Source organism: Echinops telfairi, unplaced genomic scaffold (assembly GCF_000313985.2).
Source record: "Echinops telfairi isolate 266 unplaced genomic scaffold, ASM31398v2 ScPeMD7_70;HRSCAF=299, whole genome shotgun sequence".
In the NCBI taxonomy this organism is placed as follows: Eukaryota; Metazoa; Chordata; class Mammalia; order Afrosoricida; family Tenrecidae; genus Echinops; species Echinops telfairi.
The window spans coordinates 31,261,621-31,282,490 of NW_022103968.1; the positions used below are offsets into that span (position 1 = coordinate 31,261,621).

At 57.1% G+C, this 20,870-nt stretch overlaps 2 protein-coding genes across 3 annotated transcripts in view; both read right to left on the minus strand.

The window, feature by feature from the left end:
* The window catches only part of ANKRD2 (ankyrin repeat domain 2), a 9,718-nt gene extending 4,750 nt beyond the window's left edge, over positions 1 to 4,968 (minus strand). The window contains 5 exon segments of the mRNA XM_004701022.4: positions 14 to 121; positions 209 to 367; positions 1,658 to 1,759; positions 4,788 to 4,875; positions 4,877 to 4,968. Coding sequence (XP_004701079.3) covers positions 14 to 121; positions 209 to 367; positions 1,658 to 1,759; positions 4,788 to 4,875; positions 4,877 to 4,953 — 534 coding nt within the window. The 5' untranslated portion in view covers positions 4,954 to 4,968.
* A 1,975-nt stretch (positions 4,969 to 6,943) lies between these two features.
* The window catches only part of UBTD1 (ubiquitin domain containing 1), a 59,862-nt gene continuing 45,935 nt past the window's right edge, over positions 6,944 to 20,870 (minus strand). For both annotated transcript variants that reach the window (XM_004701025.2, XM_045291478.1), the window contains 2 exons: positions 8,982 to 9,209; positions 6,944 to 7,952 (listed from right to left, as the gene is read on the minus strand). In XM_004701025.2, coding sequence (XP_004701082.1) covers positions 7,567 to 7,952; positions 8,982 to 9,209 — 614 coding nt within the window. In that variant the 3' untranslated portion in view covers positions 6,944 to 7,566. The remainder of the gene's footprint in view (positions 7,953 to 8,981; positions 9,210 to 20,870) is intronic.

The following is a 20,870-nucleotide window of genomic DNA, read 5'->3' on the forward strand; positions in this document are numbered from 1 at the left end:
GGGGGGGCATCACCTCATCGCAGGTGTCTGCGGAACCCCCCTGGGCCAGGAACTTCTCAATGACATTCATCTTCCCCTCCACCGATGCTTTCAGGAACGTCTCCTCATCCACGGGGCCACTCTGCCGGGCGACAGGCCGGTCTGTGCGGGCTGCCCCCCAGGGACCCGGGGCCCACCCCGGCTCTGCCTGACCCCCCAGGACCCTCACAATCTCCTCGGGCTCCGGAGGCGGCTCCGGGGTGGCGGTCAGGGCTTCCCGCTTCTTCTGCTTCCTCTTTTTGCGCAGTTCGATGAGGTTCTGGATACCGCCCACGTCAATGATCTCCCTCCGCAGGTCCAGCGACGTCTTGCGCACCCGCTCCTGGCCCTGCGCGGGAAGGCAAGGCCCATCAGCACCCACACGGGGGTGGGGTGGGGGGTGCTGCAGAGAGGTCTCCTCCAGGAGCACCTGCCCGGGCTGGGGGCACAAGGGCAGACAGCGGGAGGTGGGGGATGTGACGAAGTCTCACTTCTCAGCTTTCCACCATCCGTTTTTGTTTTCTTTTTCTTTTTCAAAATGAAAATAATTGTGTGTGTGTGTGTGTGTGTGTGTGTACATGTGTGTGCGAGTGTGATCACAGAAGTAATACAAGACCACTAGAAAGAAAGTAAGAGGGACGCTGGTGGAGGGCATAGTGGTTAAGCACTGGCTGCTTAACCACAAGGCCAGCAGTTCAAAACCACCAGACATTCGGTGGGAGAAAGAGGAGGCTTTCTACTCCCATAAAGAATTTCAGTCTTAAAAGAAAGAAGAAAATGCTTTAGAAATGAAGGTGGTAACTGTATGACTCTTCTTGATACGACTGAATTCTTGAATTGTGGATGAAGTGCTCCTAAAAGTTTTAGTGAATGAATGAATGAATGAATGAATGCAAGCGTTTCCGTCTCGGAAACCTATCCCGTCCTATAAGGCTGCTGCAAGTTGGGATCAACGCGATGGCAGCGAGTATACAAAAATCAGAGCAACACAGATGGCTCAAAGGTAAGACGATGGGGCTGGTCTCCTTCCAGAGCTATCTGCTGCCGGGCCGCTTACAGCTCTAGCCCTCTGACTGTCCCGAGGGCAGCGGTTCTCAACCTGTGGGTCTCGACCCCTTTGGGAGTTGAACGACCCTTTCACAGGGGTCGGCCTGAGACCATCGGAAAACACATTTCTGATGGTTTTAGGAACCGAAACACTGCTCCTCTATCCGTTTCCGGGCAGGTCTGCCCACAGGCAGATACACCCACATACGAGCACTGGCATGAAGACTGTTACCCATGCTATACCATGCTTCAAGACAAAATTTCATTGATTTGTCATTAGAAATAAATATTTCACAATCTATAATGACATATGATTTTTGTGATGAATCACTATGCTTTAATGATGTTCAATTTGTAACAGTGAAAGTATATCCTGCCTATCAGATATTGACATGGCGATTTGCAACATGACAGTTCCCACTGCCTAGGGGAATATGCTTCTCATCCTCTCTGCTTCCGCTGCTCTGACGCAGCTCTGACTCCGCAGGCCTGAGGGGTGGCATTTTCTGAGAAGCCTCAGGCTCGCACGTGCGGTAGGAGGCCATATTGCCTGGCCGGCCCCCTGAGCTGGACACTGGGTCCCCCTGCTTACCTTGACCTTTTGTACAGCCGGACTCTGAGCCCCATGGTGCTTCTCATTCTCCAACACCAGCAAGTCCATGGGCAGCTTCTGGGGGGCGGCTCCTTGGGCCTTCTGGTGAGTGAAGGAGATGACATGCCCAGGAACGGCCTGCCACCCCGGGGACGGGCACCTTTCCCCTGCCCACCCCCACCCCAAGTAGCCCCAGGGATGCCAGGCTTGAGTCCAAGCCACCGGTGACCTCAGAGCCTTTTGTCTGCTCACTCCTGAACAATCCTAAGGGGCCCTGGAGGGGACCCTGGAAAGGGAAAAGCTTCCCAGCTCCCCACCTTCACCCAAACCCCATTCTCAGTTCAAACCCATGCCCGCCAACTGTGCTGTGGGCGCCCAGGCCTAAGCAAGAGGAAGGGCAACCGGAGTGAGTTCTCAGGAGATTGAGTAGATGCACGTTTTCAAACACTGAGATGAAGCTTGCTTTACTTCACAGAGTGATTATTAAGAGGGATGGTTTGATTTTTTTTTTTATGGCTTTGCTAGGCAATATAACAATTTGGCAAATCTGTGTCAGTGTCTCTCTCTTTGTCTCTCTCTCTCTCAGATTTTACTGAAGTGTGAAATCTAACGGCTAGGAAACTATCTCCTGAAGAGAAAGGGAGGGAGGGAAGGAAGAGCTCTTCCGGTTGCCTCGGATGTGTACTTAGTGTTAACCTGAATCTCCTGGTGATAACCTGGGTTACGCTCCTTCCACCTCTCTGTCCGTCTGACTGCATTTCCTGGGCTACTTCCTCTTGGTCATCCCTCCTCCGGGAGAGATGGCTCTTTGGAAAGGGCTGGAGCCCCACTTCTACAGCCCCCTGCATGCTGCTTCACGGCCTGAGCCCAGACCTGGAAGGGGCAGAATCAAGATAGCAGCTGGGGGAAGGACCTCCTTCTCGGAGTGCTCAGTTATCCGCGTGTCAGCCTCCTCAGGGCGGGTGACACCCTACAGCGGACCTCCCAGACCTGCATTTTGAGGGTTCTGCTGTCCACTGCCTTCTCCCTTCCACATCTGGTTTCCAGGAGGGGCCTGACCTGAAATCCTGCCTCTTCTTTCAGGGTCAAAGAATGACCTGGGGCAGTGACTACAGCTGCAGGAGGTCGGGGCTGACCCCAGTAAGACTCCTGGTGGAGCATATCTATCATGGGATCCCTCGTACCCACGGCAGGGCCTCACGTACCCGCGGCAGGGCCTCACGTACCCGCGGCAGGGCCTCACGTACCCGCGGCAGGGCCTCACGTACCCACGGCAGGGCCTCACGTACCCACGGCAGGGCCTCACGTACCCCCGGCAGGGCCTCACCCGCAGTAGGCACTCTGAGAATGTTGAGCAGGAGCTCAGCATCTCTGCCCACCTGTTGAGCGGTCCTCAGTGGTGACCTGACTCGGTGAGTGCTCCACAATAGCGGGCTGACCTCCAGCACCTTGCTCCTCCCCCAACATGCCACATGCCGGACAGACCGTGATACCCCTTTCCTGGAGCCCTGCTGGACAAGGTGGGGCCTGGTGGGAACAACCGGATGCCCTGATACCCACTCACATCCTCCTGGGACTCTTGTCACCCATCACCTCCCATTAGTCTTTGTAAGCCAGCACCCGCTGGGTGCTCCCTCCATCAGTGTATACTTCCAGGAACGGCATCCGAGAAAACCCAGTGGAGGGAAATGCCCAACCCCTATTTCCTCACTGGTTATTCAGACTAAAGGAGGCTACAGGGACTACAAACACATACCGCCCAGGGCCTGGCACATCGCAGGGAGTCAGAGGGAGGCTGACCCCGTGGGCCCCTTGGATCTGCTGGGTGAATGAACATGTGAGGACTCTCGGCCTGGTGGGTCCCTGGCTGAGTGCTGTGTCCTGGGGCAGCACTCCAGCAGTGACTCACCCACCTGAGGCCACCACCTGCAATGCACAGGCCCTAAGGGAGCCAGAGAGGATTCCTGGGAAGCCAGGGATGCCTCCCCAGCAAGCTCAGGCCAAGACCTTCCTGATAAACCTGCCCTCCTGGCCAGTGTTCCCTGTTCCCCGCTGCCTGATGCTCCCGCCTCCTCACCAGCCCTCACCTCACACAGCCCCAGCATGAAGGGAGTCTCTCTCTAGATGGACTGATGCCCTCCCATTCTGTTAGGACCAGGCTTGCCCTCTCCAACATGTCTGTCTCGGGGGTGTCAGGGCCACCTTTCCTAAAACACGTCCGATGACCCCGCGCTCCCTCCCTCGACAACATATAGTGGCTCCCTGCTGCCCGCAGAGTAGACCTTCTTTGACTGGGCTCTCTGGTTGGTCCCTGCCTCTTTTCCCAGCCGCCATTTCTCACTCCCCACCACCCTGATCCTGATCCTGGTCTCCACGTACCCTCTGTTCTTCAAGGCCTGGCTCAACACCCTCCTCTCCCCAGAGCAGCCCCCACCCGTGTGCTTCTCCACTTCAGATGTAACGATTTCTCCCCTCGGCCTTGTTTCTGAGGGACCCTGTATCTGATCAGGGTGGCTGGTTAAGATGAAGGCGGGGCTGGTCAAAAGGCAGTGGGTTCAGGGCCTGCTGACCCTCCCACTCTGCACAATACCCTGGGCAGAGCAGACACCAGGGGAATCACTTAAATAGAATGAAAAGATGTTGGGCCCCCAGACTCCCGAGACTCTATCCCAGGGCCTTGGGCCACAGGGCTGTGTCTGGTGGTCCTGGGAATTGCCCACTTTCTCAGCACCCCTCTGCTCCCCCATCTGTATGAGGGGGCTTCAAAAAGTACACGGGAAAATGGAATCACAAGGTAATGGAATTTTTCCAAGCACTTCTCAAAGTTCCCCGTATTCTTCAAGTGGACCAAACACTGGCCTCTCTCTCATTCTCCCCTCCCACACAGCAGCTGGGGTATCTCTGAGGCCAGCTCCCCGCATCCTCAGATGGGTGCTCCAGCTGCTCCACCCTTGGGGGCTCCCCACCTCCACCCCACAGCCCCTCAGGTCTTGGGGCTGCAGCCTGAGATCATCCTGGAGCAGGAATCTCGGGGACACCTGCCCCCCCCCTCCCATTACTGCAGGAGCTCTCCCCTCCCTCACAGCAGAGCTGAGTCTCCCTGGGCACCCCCGGCCACCACTGCCCGCACCTTGCTCCCCTCCTCCTGTGCCAGCCGCTCCTCGATGAGCGCGGTGGCCCTCTGCACCGCCTCGCAGTCCGTCATTGTGCCCTCCAAAGCTGTCTGCGGGCCAGGGAGCTGCGGGGGCTTTATAGGGCAGAGCACCCACCCCCGCCTGGCTGGGCGCCTGTGGCATGAGCTCACTGGCCCAATTCTCCACCTGCCTCCCCCACCTGTCACCTTCACCCGGGTCAGCCCCAGGGAGCGAAGGGGGGTGGGGAGGTGCGTGCAGGCTGGGTACCAGGGACAGCTGTCTCCACTTACCCATGGCCTATTGGAGCAGGAGGGCCCAGAACCCCAAGATTAGAGAGAGGCAGAGGGAGGGAGCCTGCCCAGCTTCTGTCGTATGAGCTAGGGTTGACTGGACCTCAACCAGGACCCTGGGTGGTCAGAGGCCTGCTGGCTGAGATGGCAGTGCCACCTTCTGGGTGCCTGAGAACTGACCAAAGCCCAAAGGAAGTCTAGGAGCAGCCCAAATAGCATAGTGGTTCCTCATTGGGCTACTAACTGTAAAGTCAGTGGTTCAAAACCACCAACTGCTCTGTGGGAGAAAGATGACATTTTCTATGCCTATCAAGAGTTGGAAACCCATGGGGGCAATTCTATCCTATTATTTGGATCATTGTGAGTTGGCACTGACTTGATGGCAGTCCAGAGGCAGGTCTGCACCCCCAGGCTATTGAGCAGGTAGGCCCTCCTGGTTCTTTGGGCCGGGGGGCCAGGTGGGGTGCAGACTCTGCCTTGCCTGGGTCCCAATGGGCAGAGCAAGAGAGGGGAGCAAGGGCAGCCGCCTCCCTCAGCCTGCAGATGCAGCTGGTGTGTTTCTGGGTCCCATAGTGCCCCCTGGTGGAGCACTCGGCATAAGGCTGTGATTCAGACTGGGAGCCCGCACTGGTCCTTTAACACAGCCAGCCGCTGGGCAGTGTGAACCCCTGGCCTGTGGCTGGTGGCCAGGTGCTTACGCCTTTTGCCAGAAGGCTCCTCGTGCGTTCACTCACCGTCATGGAGTCAACCCCAACTCGCAGGGACTCTCTAGAGGGCAGAGCGGAACTGCCCCGGTGGGTTTCCCAGACGGTCCACCAGTGCTTCCCAAAGTGGGCACTGCCGTCCCGTGGAAGGGGCTGGAGCACACTGACCCTGGATCAGGGTGCTGAGTTATTTGTTTTCTGAAAAGTGGGTGATAGAGGGCAGATCACTTTGGGAACCTATGCTGTAGATCTTTATGGGGGTGGAAAGCAAGCCTCATCTTTCTCTCGTGGTGGAAACTCATTCACCTGCCTCCCCCCCAGTCACTGCCTCAGGGCAAGTGCTCAGGGGACTCCTTGGGCTTACGGAAGAGCCTGAAAGGGCAGCCTGCAGCCCAGCCCCTCTGGGATGCCCGCTTCAGACCGTCCGGCCCTCCTGTGGGCCCCACAAGGGCCAGGGCTGGGCGGGTCTGCAGGCACACAGAGAGGCCGGAGGGAAAGTCGGGCCAGTGTGCTTGGGTGCACACCTGGAACTTCCAGGTGCTTGTGACCCAGCTTTACCTGTTCACCCAAGGGAGGCAGCCCGTGGCTCTGTACTCAAACTGCCTGTTCTCAGACAAACCACCTTTTCTTAGATTCCCCTCTTTTTAGGGACACATTTTCTTATGGAAACGTCGAGGTCGGGCTGCTCTCTCTGGACAGCCCACAAGGCAGTCTGACCTGTCAGTTTGCTTAAAAATGTCACCACAGGCACACAGCCCTCGGGGCTGGCCCCTCCTGTGGCAGGAGCAGGTCAGCAGGTACTGAGGGCACTGCCTTTGCTTTCCAAGTGCTTCCCTCCTGTCCATGTGCCCCTGTCTCCATTTAAGGGCCGCCCCCCCCCCCCCAGCCACTGTCAGCAGTCCTGGTGACATCATCCCCACTTCAGATGGTGCTGGGTCCAGAGGCTAAGTGCTTCTCCTGCGGGGAGGTCAGACCAAGTGGAGAGGCCAGCAGTTCAAGGCTCGCTCCACAGTGCCCAGAGCAACCGGAGGCAGCACCATCAACCACTCCCCAGCCCCCAATCTCCCCTCATCCCTGAACTGCTCCTGGGGACCGGGCCCTGGTGCTGGAGGGCCATAGGGCCGCAGGAGAATGCAAACTCAAATGGCAGGCCAGAGAGAAGGAGCAAAAGGCTTTATTGATAAATATGCAGATAACGTCTGTACACAGGGACCTGCTGTGGGGCCCCGACCAGGCTGCAGAGCCCTCCTGTGCAGTCCCTGCCACAACAGCCCAGCCGTCTGCGGCTGCTGCTTCCTCTCTGCCAATTGTGCTGGGGGCAGGGAGAGGCAGAGGCCCGCCTCCGATCCCCAGCGCCCTGGGCCCTGTAGCGGTCCCCTCCCCTCCAGGGGACTGGCACTGTGCCCGGGCAAGGGTAGGGGGTGGGAGACAGCAGCTGCTTCAGACCCTGAGCAGAAAACCGGAGGGAGCACAGCTGAGAGCACCAGGGGCAGGCCTGTGCTCGGGGCTCTAGCCTGCCCTCAGGGCTCGAAACTGCCTTGGGAGAGGGGTAGGGGGAGGCCCCCGGCCACCTCTTCTCCGATGACATGGTCGGCAAGGCCTGTGTGTGGCAGCTCTGCTTCCTGGCGCCGGGCGCTGGGTGGCCCGCATGCCCCTGGGAGGCAGGGCTCCTTCCCAGCTTGCCTGGCACCCATCCGGCAGGGAGGAACAGCGCTGGAAGGCAGCAGTGGGGTGGGGGGTGGGGGCCGGGAGCTCTCTCCCCGGGGGTCCTCAGGGGCCCATCAGTCCTGGGGCGGCGGGGGCTGGTTGATGATGACCTGGATGACAAAATCCTTCTGGATCTTGGTTTCCTGGAGCCGCATGCGGTCAGTGAGCAGCTTCCCGGAGAAGAACCATCGTTGCCAGGACGGCTCGAAGCCCTCCTGGGTGTGTAGCTGCCTCTTGAGCTGGCCCACCGTGTCCGGCAGGCTGGCGCTGAGCCGCACGTCCTTGCCGGTGGAGAGGCGCACCTTGAGGGGGAACTCGCGGCGCACGCTGGGCGTGGGCTCAGGGGGCTCCGTGCTCTCCTCCTCCGTGTGCTCCAGCAGCAGGTTCACGGGCGGGGACAGGCAGTAGACGGGCAGCTGGTAGCGGTTGCCCAGCTCGTCGTAGCATTCACATAGGGTGCCTGCGGGAGCAACGGGGCCGTCCGAGTCCGATCGGGGACTGTCCCCAAGCCCACCCCACCTTCAGGCCTCCCAGGGAGCCCCTCATGACTGGAACAGTGCAGATCTGGGGCCAGGAAAACCGGGGCCTCCACCTTGGGGCTCTCCTCCAACCCCCACCAGCGTTTCCAAACCAATTTGTTCGGTCAACCACGCCCCCCCCTGAGTCTGTGCTGGGGCGGGGGATGCTGCTTTCCACCCTTGTGGCTGTGTGAGGCCAGCCGCTGTCTGGTTCACTCTGGATCAGCGGTCTCAGAGACCACCCGTCTTTCCAAGGGCAGGACCACACACCGCAGGGTCTGCAAGGCCTTGACCTCTGTAAGCAGACTGCCAGGCCTCTCTTCCTGGGAGCCCGTGGTAGCGAGTGGTCAGGGCCTTCACCAGGTGCCAGCCAAGAAGCCCTAGGCACGTGGTGGCTGTGCTCATTGGTCAGGGAGTGTGGAGTTCGGGGAGCCATCCAATGACTGGCCCCACTTCAGTGGGTCTTGGGTTCCTGACTTGTGGCCTGGGTCCTGGATGCTCACTTAGTCTACATCCTGCTGGAGCCTGCCAACCCTCCTGGGAGGGAGGCCTTCCCGCTTCACAGGGGGAGCCGCTGAGGACCCAGTTCAAGGTCCCATATGCGCTCTCTTTTCTACACCCTGGAAGCTTAAATCAGACCCTGTGACAGAGGCAGGCTTCTAGCTCCCATGGCCGGCACAGAGAACACACCCAGCCGGGAGGCAGGGAGCCTGGACGTTCTGAGCCCATCTCTAGGGCTGGCTCCTCTGTGGGCTTTCTGGCCACTCACAGGGCAAGGGGGGCTGGTGGGTTTGAACCGCTGGCTTTTTGGTGAACAGTTAGGTGCTAATCACTGTGCTGCCAGAGCTCCTCATGCCCCTTGACTGGTCAGCTTCTTGCCCCCCACGGGCAAGCTTGGCTGGACACGTCTGCTCCTGGCAACTGGCTTCCCATCACCCCCTAGAGGCCGCAGGGCCCACCCGCTGGCTCACCATGCGGCAGGGTGATGCTGGCCCCATCCAGGATGGCCTGGGCCAGCTCATGGTCGTTGGCCTCGGCGGCATAGGCAGCAGCCTTGAGGGCGTCCCAGATCTCCTTGCGGCCCTCGAAGGCGGGTGCTGTGTCCCAGAACTCGTCCCGCTTGCTGCGTAGCTGCCCGTCGGTCATGGGGTAGTCACTTTTCCACTTGGGCCGCTCCTTCTTCAGGGGCTCGTTGCGTCCTGGGTGGGTGGGGAGGAGGGGAAGCTCAGCAGCGCGTCTACAGCCTGGCCCCCTTCGCCCCTCACCTTCCCTGGCTGGGACTCCCCCCCAGCCCCCTATGCTCTGGCTGGCTCCCCAGGATTCAGGCCTCAGGGGCCCCTCCTCAGAGCCCAAGGGGAATCCTGGAATCGTCACACGCTCAATTCCTGCCAGCAGCGCACAGACGCCTTCTCGCTTGTTGGCTGTTAGATTTAGGTCGCTACGCCGTGGACTACAGAACCGTGCGTGTCCACGGTGACGGAATCTCACCATGTACAACACTGTAATGGTAATGAACGCCTCATGTCAGATGCTCAGAGGTGGCCTCAATATAGTCACCACAGGCAAGTGGTCTGAACAAGATGTCAGTGTGCAAAATGACATCGCCCATCAGGAAGCTGCTTGTGGCACTTGAGGCCTTGACTCACTCAGCCCCACCTGGCCACTCGTTTGAGGCCACACCTCTCGCTGTCTGACGCTGTGACCCACTGCCCCGGGGCCACGCCATTCCAGGTCCCCACTGTGGCCCCCTGGGCAGGCATCTCCAGATTTCTCTAGCAACAGAGCTGAGTTTCACGTGACCGGATTGAGCTCTTTACTCCAGAAGGGGCTGGGGATGTTTTCATGCCACTGCACAACGTTCTGCTTATTTCACTTAGATGACAGTCAGCTGCCCGTGTGATCAAAAATGACAAGCCCAGTTAATGACTTGTTTGGACTATTTCACTCACCATTCATGTACCGTCTCAAAGGATATGCGCATATTTTAAGCCACACAACTGGGCATGTGAAGGAAAGAAACAGCACTGTCTAATCAGGTTTCTTGTTTCCCAGCCATAGGCGGCGGCTGAGACCATGCTAGACCATGCTCGAGACGGAGGAAGCCTGCGGTGGCCCAGCCATCGTGAGCTCCACAGGAGCGAGGGATTCATAAGCATGGGGCCCCACCACCACTCACACCCTGCCTAAGGCAGCAGTGAGGGGGGGCACACACGGGGGAGAAACACTCGCCGCCCACCTATTGTATAAAGGGAACCAGGCAAGCACTTTTAAAAATGTTTCTTTACGGATGAATTTTTAAATTAAGAGTTGGTGGAGAGGGGTTTCAGAGTTCAGGCCTTCATCAGCTGGCCCCAGAAGCACTCTATTCTGACACTGCTGTTGAGCCACGCCCCAGCAGAACCAAACCCTGCCCTGTCCTGCGACCCCGTCGTGGACCAGACGGCTGTGAGCCACAGGGCGTTCCTTCACAGGCTGGCATCGGTAGACTGCCAGGCCTTTCTTCCTGGTACCCTGTCGGAAGCTCAGTGGGAATTGGCTGAGCCTCCCAGCACGTACAAACCGCCCTGGGAGAGGACTGTGCATGCAGGGCATGACTGGGAATGGTGCTGGGGATCTTCCCTGGAAGGTGAGCATCCTACCTCTGCACCAGCCGTGCCTCATTCAATGTGTGTGCACGAATGACCCCATTTCCTCTTTGCACTAGCTGTAGGGGGGTGGGCGCCAGGAACCCTGTTTCACAGATGATGGGGCAGGTGAAGGAGGAGGGTCTTTGCCCTTGGTCACAAGGGGAGTGTCCTGCCCTGGCTTTGCCATCTGCAGCCAGGCCACCTGTGTGGGCAGGAACATCTTCAGCCCAGACTTTAGTCAAAAGTGTTTCTGGGTTGGCGGTAGCATATGCAAATCCTCCTTGAAGGAAAACAACTCCAAACCAGCCTCCAGGAATGTTCACGATGTGTCAAGGGAAGGAAATAATCAAGTCACAGTTCTAAAAGAGAGGAGAAAATCACGATATCCAAGGAATGAGCCGGAACCAGCCAACCAGAACCAGGTTCACAAAGGCGTCAGGTCGTCAGGTCGGGGGCTGCGTAGGCACTGGGCTTGAGAACCACCTCTCAGAAGGAGGAGCCTAGGAGTGAGTATGAATGAGGAGGATAGCAGATGACCAAGGATGACTAAGCAAGCAGATTTTTCAAAAGAACCATACAGAAGAATTGAAATCGAGATGCTTTAATATCAGCCGGGGGTGGGGAGGGGGGGTACATTATGAGTCGAAACCAACTCAACTCAATGGCAACTAATGACAACAACAATACTTAATCAGAATGTCCAGAAGGATACAGTAGAAAGAATAGGATGAAGCAATGCTTCAAGAGATGATAAAAATGTCCACTTTCTCCAAACTGATTTATAAATTCAATGCGGTTCCAATAAAATTCCTAACTGGGAGTCTCAGTTTTGCTTTGTTCTTCAAGGAACTTGGCAAGCTGATTCTAAAATCAGAGGACAGAGATATTCCGAGAGAAGAATGAGGTGGGAGGATTTGCAAGCCAGTGATCAATACTAATTATGCAGCTGGAGCACTAGAACTAGAGAGAGCCCTAGTGGCACCATGGGGTGTGAATTGTTAACTGCAAGGTGAGCAGTTCAAAACCACCAGCAGCTCCGCAGGATGAAAATGAGGCTTTCTACTCCTGTAAAGAGTTACAGTGTTGGAAATCCAGAGAGGCAGTTCTACCCTGTCCGAGCAAGTCTCCCTGAGCCCAAGAGGACCCGAGGGCAGTGAATGCTAGAACCACCCAGCACAGCGGTTCTCAGCTTGTAGGTCGAGACCCCTTTGAGGGTCGAACTGCCCTTTCTCAGGGGTCCCCCAATTCATAACAGTAGCAAAATGAGTTATGAAGTAGAAACAAAAATAATTTTATGGCTGGGGAGTCACTCCAATATGAGCAACTGTATTAAAGGTGGCGGCATCAGGAAGGCTGAGAACCACTGACCCAGCAGGTGTCTCCAACGTAGTTCTAACTTCCGCGATCCCACCTGTGTCAGAGTGGAAGCGTGCTCCGTGCCTGATTTCTGGAAGTAGGTTGCCAGGCCTATCTTCCAAGGTGCCTCTGAGCAGACTCCGACCTCCAACTTCTCTGTCAGTCGCCGAGCGTGATAGCTGTTTGCATCATCCAGGGTCACAGCTAGAGAAGTGGGCCAGTGGGATGGAACAGAGCCCAGCAATAGAAGCAGGCGTGTGTGGAAACATGCTCCAGTCAAGTGAAAAAGGACATCGCAGGTAGAGCTGATAACTGGAGTTGGTTAGGACTACAGATTTTCCACACAGAACCCTACCTCACGCCAGCCACAAAAGTCACAACCAGACAGATCAGTGAGGTGCGAAAGAGGCGATACTGGAGAAATTAGGGGTGGGGGGCAGTTTTCTTCGAGGTGCTTTTTAAAAAACAAACAGATGTCTGCCCGCCCTGGGGGTGTCTTATCAAGGAAGTAGTTCCACTTCATGATCCCTGGGTTAACTTTCTCTTGACTCCTAGTATGGGGTCTTTTGCCTCAGGATCACAGCTATTCCACAAAGACGCCCTCAGGAACCTCCTTCTAATTAATGACCCCAGACGCCTGGGTGCTTCTAGCTTTATGTGCTGACCCCTGTAAATTGTCCCACTGCCTTCTGCCCTCTTACTGCTCCCCCACCCTCCCATCTGCTGTTCCTAGCACGGGAGAGGCCAGGCCCGTGTGACACCTGAGCTGTGACTGTGTATATGCCTCTGGCTCCCTCCAGAGAGGACCAGGGAACTCATCTGCACAAAGAACAGAGCCCCCTGGTGTCACCTTTCCCAAGGCCACCTTGGGAGGCCACAGGTGTCCCTGAAGGATGTTCCTCACCTCCACACACAGGAGCATGGTTTCCTGTCAGGTGCACATGCCTCACCCAGCCACCAAAAACTCAGTATCACAGAGACCCTAGAGGGTTTCTGGGCGATAAATCTTCATGGGAGCAGACAGCCTCGTCCTTCTCCCGAGGGGCAGCTGGTAGACTTGAACTGTCGACTGTGCAGTTAGCAATCTAATGCTTCTTCCCGACAGCCCCACCAGAGCTCCTACTCAGCCACAGGGGGCACAAGACAAGTGAAGCTCTCCAAGAATTAGCAGCATCTGTAGTGACCAGGATGCAAGTGGATTTTTACACTTCCCACCCTCCGCAAAAGGCCTTTTGGGCTGAAAATATTAGAATAGTAGTTGGTAGTTAGTAGTGATGGGCGTAGCAGACAGCGCTGGGAGCCTCCTCACCTACATCTTGCCACTGCCTCTCACAGCCGGCAGAGGGCAGCTGCAGCACCACCTCTGCTCTGGGAGGGTTGTTGGCGCTTCTTCATCGGGGAGGCAAATACGACATAAACATATCTCCAGGCTCAAGGCTAGCAGCTATCAGAGATGGGACGCTGGGGCTTACAGTCTGAGGCTCAGAGTCAGACACAAACATGAAAGAGAGCTTTTCATCCAAGCACAGAAGCAAGCTGATGCTGAACATTGTAATTCCATTTGGTTTTAGGACATACAGGTACCTTGTAGCCCCAGTGGTGTAGTGATTACAGGATGGGCTGCTAACCTCAAGATCAGCAGTTCAAAGCCACCGGCTGCTGGGTGGGGGGCAGGCAGGGCTTTCTACTCCTGCAAAGAGTAGAAACCTCATAGGGGTCACCATGAGTCGGAATTGACTCTAAGCGAGGGCAGGGTGTTTGGTGGTTGGAGGAATAAAAAATATCCGGTGGTGAAAGGGTGTTGGTGGGTGCTGGTGAGCGGATTCCAGGCATTTCCCAGACTGCGCTCCTTCAGAAAGCAGGCGCCAGGTCTTTCTCCCCAGAGCCCCTGGGAAGGTTCAAACCTAGGCTTCCCAACGGCGGCCAAGCAGTCAACCATGGTGCCACCAAGACGAGGCTCTCCGGAGTGCTGCCCACACTGGCACACACCTTCAGAAGGGCCTTCGAAAAATGGCTCCAAAAAGCTTCTTGAAGTGAGGGAGCAAGCCTTTGAGCTCAAGAATCTGGTAACCTCAGAATTTCGTCCAAGGAAGTAATTACAAGTGTGGGGCAAAGGCTTATCGATAAAGTTGTTTAACTTCCTGCGATTTTTAATGGGGCGGGGGTGGGGAGGACGGGGACCTGAGACCCCCTGAGTGCACACCAGCAGGAGCAAGGCCTGGTGAAACTGCACCTGGCCCCCCGCCCACTGCTCTAAGGCACCACAGCACCTTCTGAGGCCACGACGGGGAGAGGCCTTGGTGGCAGCCCTGCTCGGTGCTCCGGGCTTTGTTCAAAACGTGCGAGCAGCCCCTGGTTTCCCACCACCACTCTGTGGTACGAGGGCTCTGACCTGAGTCCAATGTAGGAAACTTGCTGCTTCCTGCTTTTTAAGTTTTCATTACTCTTTTATTACCAGCATCTCTATAAATCTGATCTTGATCTGTCTTTGAGGGTTGGAAACATCCTATCCTATCCGAGAACATCAGCAAATTACACGCAGTGGGTGCTACTCACTGGCCAATGGGAAGACACACCAAGCAAACCCACACACTCAACCCAGACAGATAGAGGGTCAAGGTGCAGTAGGAAGTAACTCCAAGAGCTTGGAAGTCGGGACTGCCTCACTGTGTGTATATATAATTATATATACTACACCAGAAAGACTAGATGGGAGCCCTGGTGGCGGCGTGGTTACGTGTTGGGCTGCTAACCTCAAGGTCAGCAGTTCAAAGCCACCAGCCGCTCTGCAGGAGCAAGATGAGAGGCTTTTTACCCCTGTAGAGTTGAAGTCTCGGAAACTCACAGGGATAGCCCTACCCAGTCCGACAGCGTCCCTGTGAGTTGGCAACAACTCAATGGGGCAGGTTAAGTTTTTGGTAGAAAGACTGCAAGGAGAGAGACCCCCAAATATTGACGTGCTTATATCTGCCTGGGGCCCCCACATGTTGGAAGCAGCCAGAACACTAGGCTGCTAATCCAAGGGTTGGAGGTTCAAGTCCAGCCCGAGGAGCCTGGAAAGAGGGGCTCCTCTTCACTTCACTATGAAATGAAGGTTACTAATGAGCAAGGGTGGTGGTATAGAGCTGAGGGTGCAGCCACAGGGAGGCAGGGAGAGTCTGGGGAGAGCTGCGTGTGGGGGTTTGAGGGTGATGGTGAACGGGCAAGCCCAAGGCCCACGGCCTCCAGTAGTTCAGGTGCTGGCAGCTCTGCTCGGCTTGGTCCGGACCAAGACGCCTCTGTGTGCTCCATGGCTTCTACCCCACCTCTCCTTTCCTACGTGAGTGCCGGGTCCAAGGCAGATGGACATGAATGGCCCGGACCCTCAATGTCCATGAAGAGAGATTTGTGAAAATAACACACACACACACCCTCACACACACAAAAGCAGTAAGAGATCATCTTGTCATACAGGAAGCTGCAGGCATGTCAAAGATGCAAAACACCTGTGAAAACCAGGGCTTTTGTGACTGTGGAGGGCTGGGCGGGGCCACAAAACACCTACGACCAGCAGGGAATATCTGTGTCTGAAACCCACCCCCAGGGTGCTGGTTAAAAAGGCAGACAGGCAGGGTCTGGGGCAGAGTCTGTGCTGGGCTGGGGACCCTAACTTGGAAACAGTAAAACATCCCCAGTGGAAATGGCACTGAGCCAGCCCGCGGCTCCAAGAAGCTCCACTTCGGGGCTGCCGCTGCAGGGCATCCGGTCTGGGGCAGGGAGGATAATGACGGTGGACTCCAAGGTTGGGCCTCTGTAATAAGTGGTGTCTGACGATACCACCCCCAAGGAAGGGTGCTGAGGGGGGAGGCCACGGGGCGGGGGTTTCCTCCCAATGTGCCTGGCGCTGCAGTGTCTGCTCCCAAGCCCCTGACTCACAGGGCTCGGCTCGGGTTAGAAAGAGGACGCAGAAGAGGGGCTTCTCCGACCCGGAGGAGGCCCAGGGCTGCCGCGAGTCGCTTCCCTGGAATGTCCCAGAGGTCCGCAGGCTCTTGGCGAGTGGGCCGAGAGTGGCAGTGGGCAGTCAGGGAAAGGTCTGCATGGCGGGGTGGGGGTCAGTCAGGCTGTCCCTTCGCTCCGAGGTCTCAGACCCAAGAGTGCCTGCTGGGGCTGTGGGGACTGACAGCGCTGGGCCCCTGGGCCTGACACCAAGCTTAGGACCAGGGAACTCCCAGGGTAGTTCACCCTTGCAGGCAAGGAGGTGGCCCTATTTATACCTATTTATACCGTTACCAAGCTCCATTCCCAGCCTTCTCCAGGGCTGGGGCCACAGGTCCCTCCCCAGCAGCACCCACTGTGGGACAGGTCGGAGCATGTTCCTGCTGGTGAGATGAGGTTCCTGGCAGACTCTCAGAAGCAAAGGCTGGGGCCTCCCCATCACAACAGCCCAGGGTGCAAGTAACACTGGGCGGGGAGGGGACTTGGGCTCCCTCACCTCTGCCCCGGGTGGGTGGCAGCCACAGTCGAGGTGCAGAAGGCTGGAGAGGTGGGCAGCAGTGGGGACAAGGTGTCAGAGAGAACAGCAGGCTCATCTGAGGCAGAGAGGGTGTAGCTGAGGGTGGCAGGACCCAGGTAATCCCTTCCGGAAGTGAGTATTTATAGCCAGACTTAGCCCAGGGGTGACCTGCAGAGCCTGGTAACCTTCGCAGGGAAGACGCTGGCCGAATCTGCTCCGCTGTGGCCTCCCTTCCACCCCTGGGACTGACTACTCGTGGCCTCTTACATGTCCCTGTCCCCATCCATTCCCTCTGGGTCAACACCAGGGTTCAAGGAAGGAAAGAGGTGGAGCCAGCTGCTAGGCAACAAGCCAGGTTTCCCAACCTACAGCCCCTCCTGGGGACTCTTGGGTCCCAGGTGGTCCTCAGCAGGAGGAAGGCTGCAGGGATCCTGCTTGTCAACCTGAGCCTGAGGCCAACCCCCCACCCCCCCTCGCCCACCCCACTCCCCACCCCGCTTTGGGGCAACCCCCTGGGGCAAGGCCAGGGTGGTGTCTGCTGGCTGACTGACTGAATGGGCGGAGCAGACAGATTAGGAAGGTGGGTGGGGAGACCACCAGGGGGGAGCAGGAGGAGAGGGAGGGAAGAAAGAAAGGGTGGACAGAGGTGGTGGCCAGGAGGTCACACGACACCTTGGTCCCTTGGGGGCCTGCTGGAGGGCGAGGGGCCGGAGAACATGCCTGGTGGTCAGGGCCGACTAGAAGATGAGGGAGGGCCAGCCAGGAAACAGCCCTCCACAGAGGCCTCCCTGCTGGACGGCTGTGGGGCGGCCAGGCACACGGGGACAAGGAGTGCTTTCATAGGCAAACTGCACACATACCGGCGGGCAGAGGCCGTGATCACTACTGCAGGGCCTCCAGCTCTGACTGGAGCTTGAAGCTTAGCCTCTGGGCAGGCCGCACAGGGCCAGGCACGGTCCTTAGTCCCGGGAGCCCAGTGCGTGGTGGTGCTTTCCCTTGGGGCCCGTCCCACGTTGGGGTCACTGCCTGTCTGTACTTCAAGGGTGGAGCTGGGCGCGTGGGAGATGCTTGTACATTTCTCTTGGTCTCAGATCCGTGGGATTTCCCTTTCTCACAGCTGGTCCTTTCTTTGCTGTGAATGCAGTCTCGTCCTTACCTTGGCCAGAACATTTGTTCTCAAGTGCGGCCAAGCCCCCAGGACAGTGCCTGGTGGACCAGTTCGGCGGTCCATGGACTGTGGCCAGTGACCAGCTCTAGAGGACAACTCACCAACATAGGTTTCCTAGCAAGGGAGGTTGGGGATCACTGTCGGTGGAGGGGAGTGGGGTGCAGCAGGCTACTAACTGACTTCCCTCTCCAACCCGGCAGCCAGCAGCTCGTTTGCTTTCACAGGAAGTCAGGTTGGCTAGAGAGGCTGCTGACCTGACCAGACTAACGAAGCCTCCGTGCTCCCACCTGTGAAGAGAGGCCATCACGCCCCCAACAGGCCTATCAGGTTTAAAGGAGACCATGCTTCCCAGTCATTAAAAGGCAGCACCAATCACTGCGGAGGCAATTCTAACTCATGGGGACACAAGTGTGTCAGAGTAAACGAATCCACAGGCGTGGGAAACAGAAAGGTTATTCCTCAGGTTGCGCCCCCCATATTAAATGCCAAACCCTAAGGAGCGACTTGCTAACACATGGTCAATGACTATACACGTGGAGGCCGACTGCTTAAAGGTTTCTCCCTGAGGGTTATCAGCCATCAAGTGCAATCAGACCCTGTAGTCTATCCCATCCTAAGTAGGGCCCACGCCCTTCTGATAAGGCAAATAGATTGTTCCCCTGAAGGAGAGCCCAAAGACAAGGTCAAGTCAAACCAGGGAGGACCCAGATTAGACCGTCACCTGGACTCCAGAGCCTGCTCATCTTGTTACATATATGGATGGCTTTCTCTCACATGTGTGCCCCTGGTGCCCCCCTTCCCCATCCCTAGCTTGACCCCCTCCTGTTGCACATATGCCTACTGCACAACCCCTTCCTGTTCCGATGCAATTAGGGGGGCTTGCAAGTCCCCTGAGTCTGGAAATACAGTCTCTCTGCTGAGATCATGGCCATCCTGGAGGTGAGCATTCACATCCTTTATCTTGTCTGATGTCTCTTTAATGTTACCCCTCAATTACACAACCGCCCCTTGGACCCGTTCGATTGTGGGGGTTGGAACCCAACCCAGGGTTGTCCATTGGCTGGAGTTTGGGCAGTAGGTGGGTGGGCGTTTCTTCCGAGGTGGCTTCGGGAAGACTTGCACCTCAGAGCACATGAAGTCACCATTTGCACCACCCCAAACCCAAGCCCGGCCCACTGCCCTGGAGTTGATTCCAACGGACTCCTGGCAACCCTGTAGGCCAGTGTGGAAGGGATCCTTAGGATCCTGAGACTGGAAATCTTTGTGGTGTAGACAGCCCCCCCCCCCCCAACCCCGGAGCAGCTGGAGGGCTTGAACTGCTGACTCTGCAGGTCGCCACCCATGGCACAACTCTGCACCACCAGGGCTCCTGTCTTACAACATCCAGGGGCCACAGACAGACAGATCTGCGGAAATCAAGCCAAGTCAGTATATGTTTAGAATTCAATAAATGCTTATTATCAGTATACTCTTTAAAAGTGACTATTGTTTTTACTAGAAATTTCTATCAATTTGAAAAGCCAGCTGCAGTACAAATACTCTGCTTTGGACCACACAAGGCAGAACACAGGGGTCAGACATGGCTACATTTGACAGAAAAGAAGAGAGGGTTGGTGGGTGCCCGCTCTGAGTGCGGGCTGCCCAGGAGAGGGTCAGCACTTTCATGGGGCAGAAGAGAGCGGAAGGCAGCTAATGAATAAAACAAGGACATGCCACGGTGGCCACTGAAGGTCTTCTGCATCTGCTAGTTCCCCTTGTTAGTTCAGGAGGCGACAGGTCACCCAGTCACCCAGCTTTCCACAGCCAGGAGGCAGAGTCTCGGGGGGAGGCCCAGGTGAGCACCCACTTGGCAGCTAGGGACTGGGAGGCCAGATGGCCCAGCCTGAGCTTCTGATACCTGATATGCCATCCTACTGGGTGTCAACTGCCTGGGGCATGTTGCCTGTCTCGTACCCAGCTCTCTGGGGCCTCCCCTCGATGATGAACACAGTAAAGCCAGAGGGGTCTGAATGACGTCGTGTTCCAGATGTGGAGGGGAGGTTCCCCCAGCGTGGCGGGGTGGTGGTGGAGTGTGTGTTGGTAGTCTTTCTACCAAACTATTGATTGCACTGCCAGTGAGAGCTGAATTGGAAGCAGGATGGTAAAATGTCCGAAGCTGGACATAGAGAGATGACAGATGGGTCGTGGGGACAGCAGTACGTAAAACAAGCGGCTGGAGGCAGCGAAGAGGAGTCAGAGTCTGGTCTGACCTTCTAGTGCCCAGGAGAGAAGAACAGGACTGAGAGCGGGGATCTCCCAGGACCCGGCAGTCTGTGTGCCCACTCCTGACTGTGCCCCCAGGTGATGGGGCCGGTGCGGCCCACTCCTCCAACCCAGTATGGCTGGCTTGGCACCCAACGAGTGAGGGAGGCAGCCCCCCACCCCTGCCTGTGTGTGCACCGTGGAGAGAGAAGGCCCACTACACCACAAGGTCCACTGCTGGTTGAATCGCACGGTCAGACTGTTAGCAGTCACCACAGGCTGAAGGACACGGGGACATAGATGCTGGCAGCACAGGCGTGAGAGCCAGGTGGACCCGAATACCGCCATTGCTCTGGGTCTGACGACCACCAGGTGTTAGCGTACCATATATGACCTCGGCACTCTGATCTTTCCTTTCTGGGGGCAGTAGTGGCTCCCCCTCTTAGGGAGTCTGGGAGAACTGAAGAAGACACACAGGCACAGGGGTGATGACGGTGACAACCAGGGACGTGCTGTGTGACCAGGGCCTTGCACATGACCTCCCCAAGCACATCTGCCAAACAGGCACAACGTGCTTCCACCCACTGCACAGAGATGCCAGGATGTTCCAGTGCATTCCCCAGCTCGGGGACTCCGCCCTGGACGGTCCCCTTCCGTGTGTGGTGAAGCTCAGCTCACACGTTCCCTCTTGGGATGAGCAGACAACTTGTTGGCTGAACATGTTCCTTCTCAGAAGCCAGGCACAGACCGAGCAGGCAGCTGGCCTTGACGCATGCCCTGCTCCCTCGGGTCCCTGAACCAGGGCCTCGGGGTGTCCTCCCTGCTTTCTCTCCCCAGCACGGCCTGCTCCACCCTCCACCCACCCATCTGTATGGAAGCGCTGCAGTGCCACCCCTGCTCCTGACCCTGGGCCAGGTGAGCTCTCTGTACAAGCCCCTCACCTGGCGGCTGACCCCTGGAGGGCAGACTCTGTAAC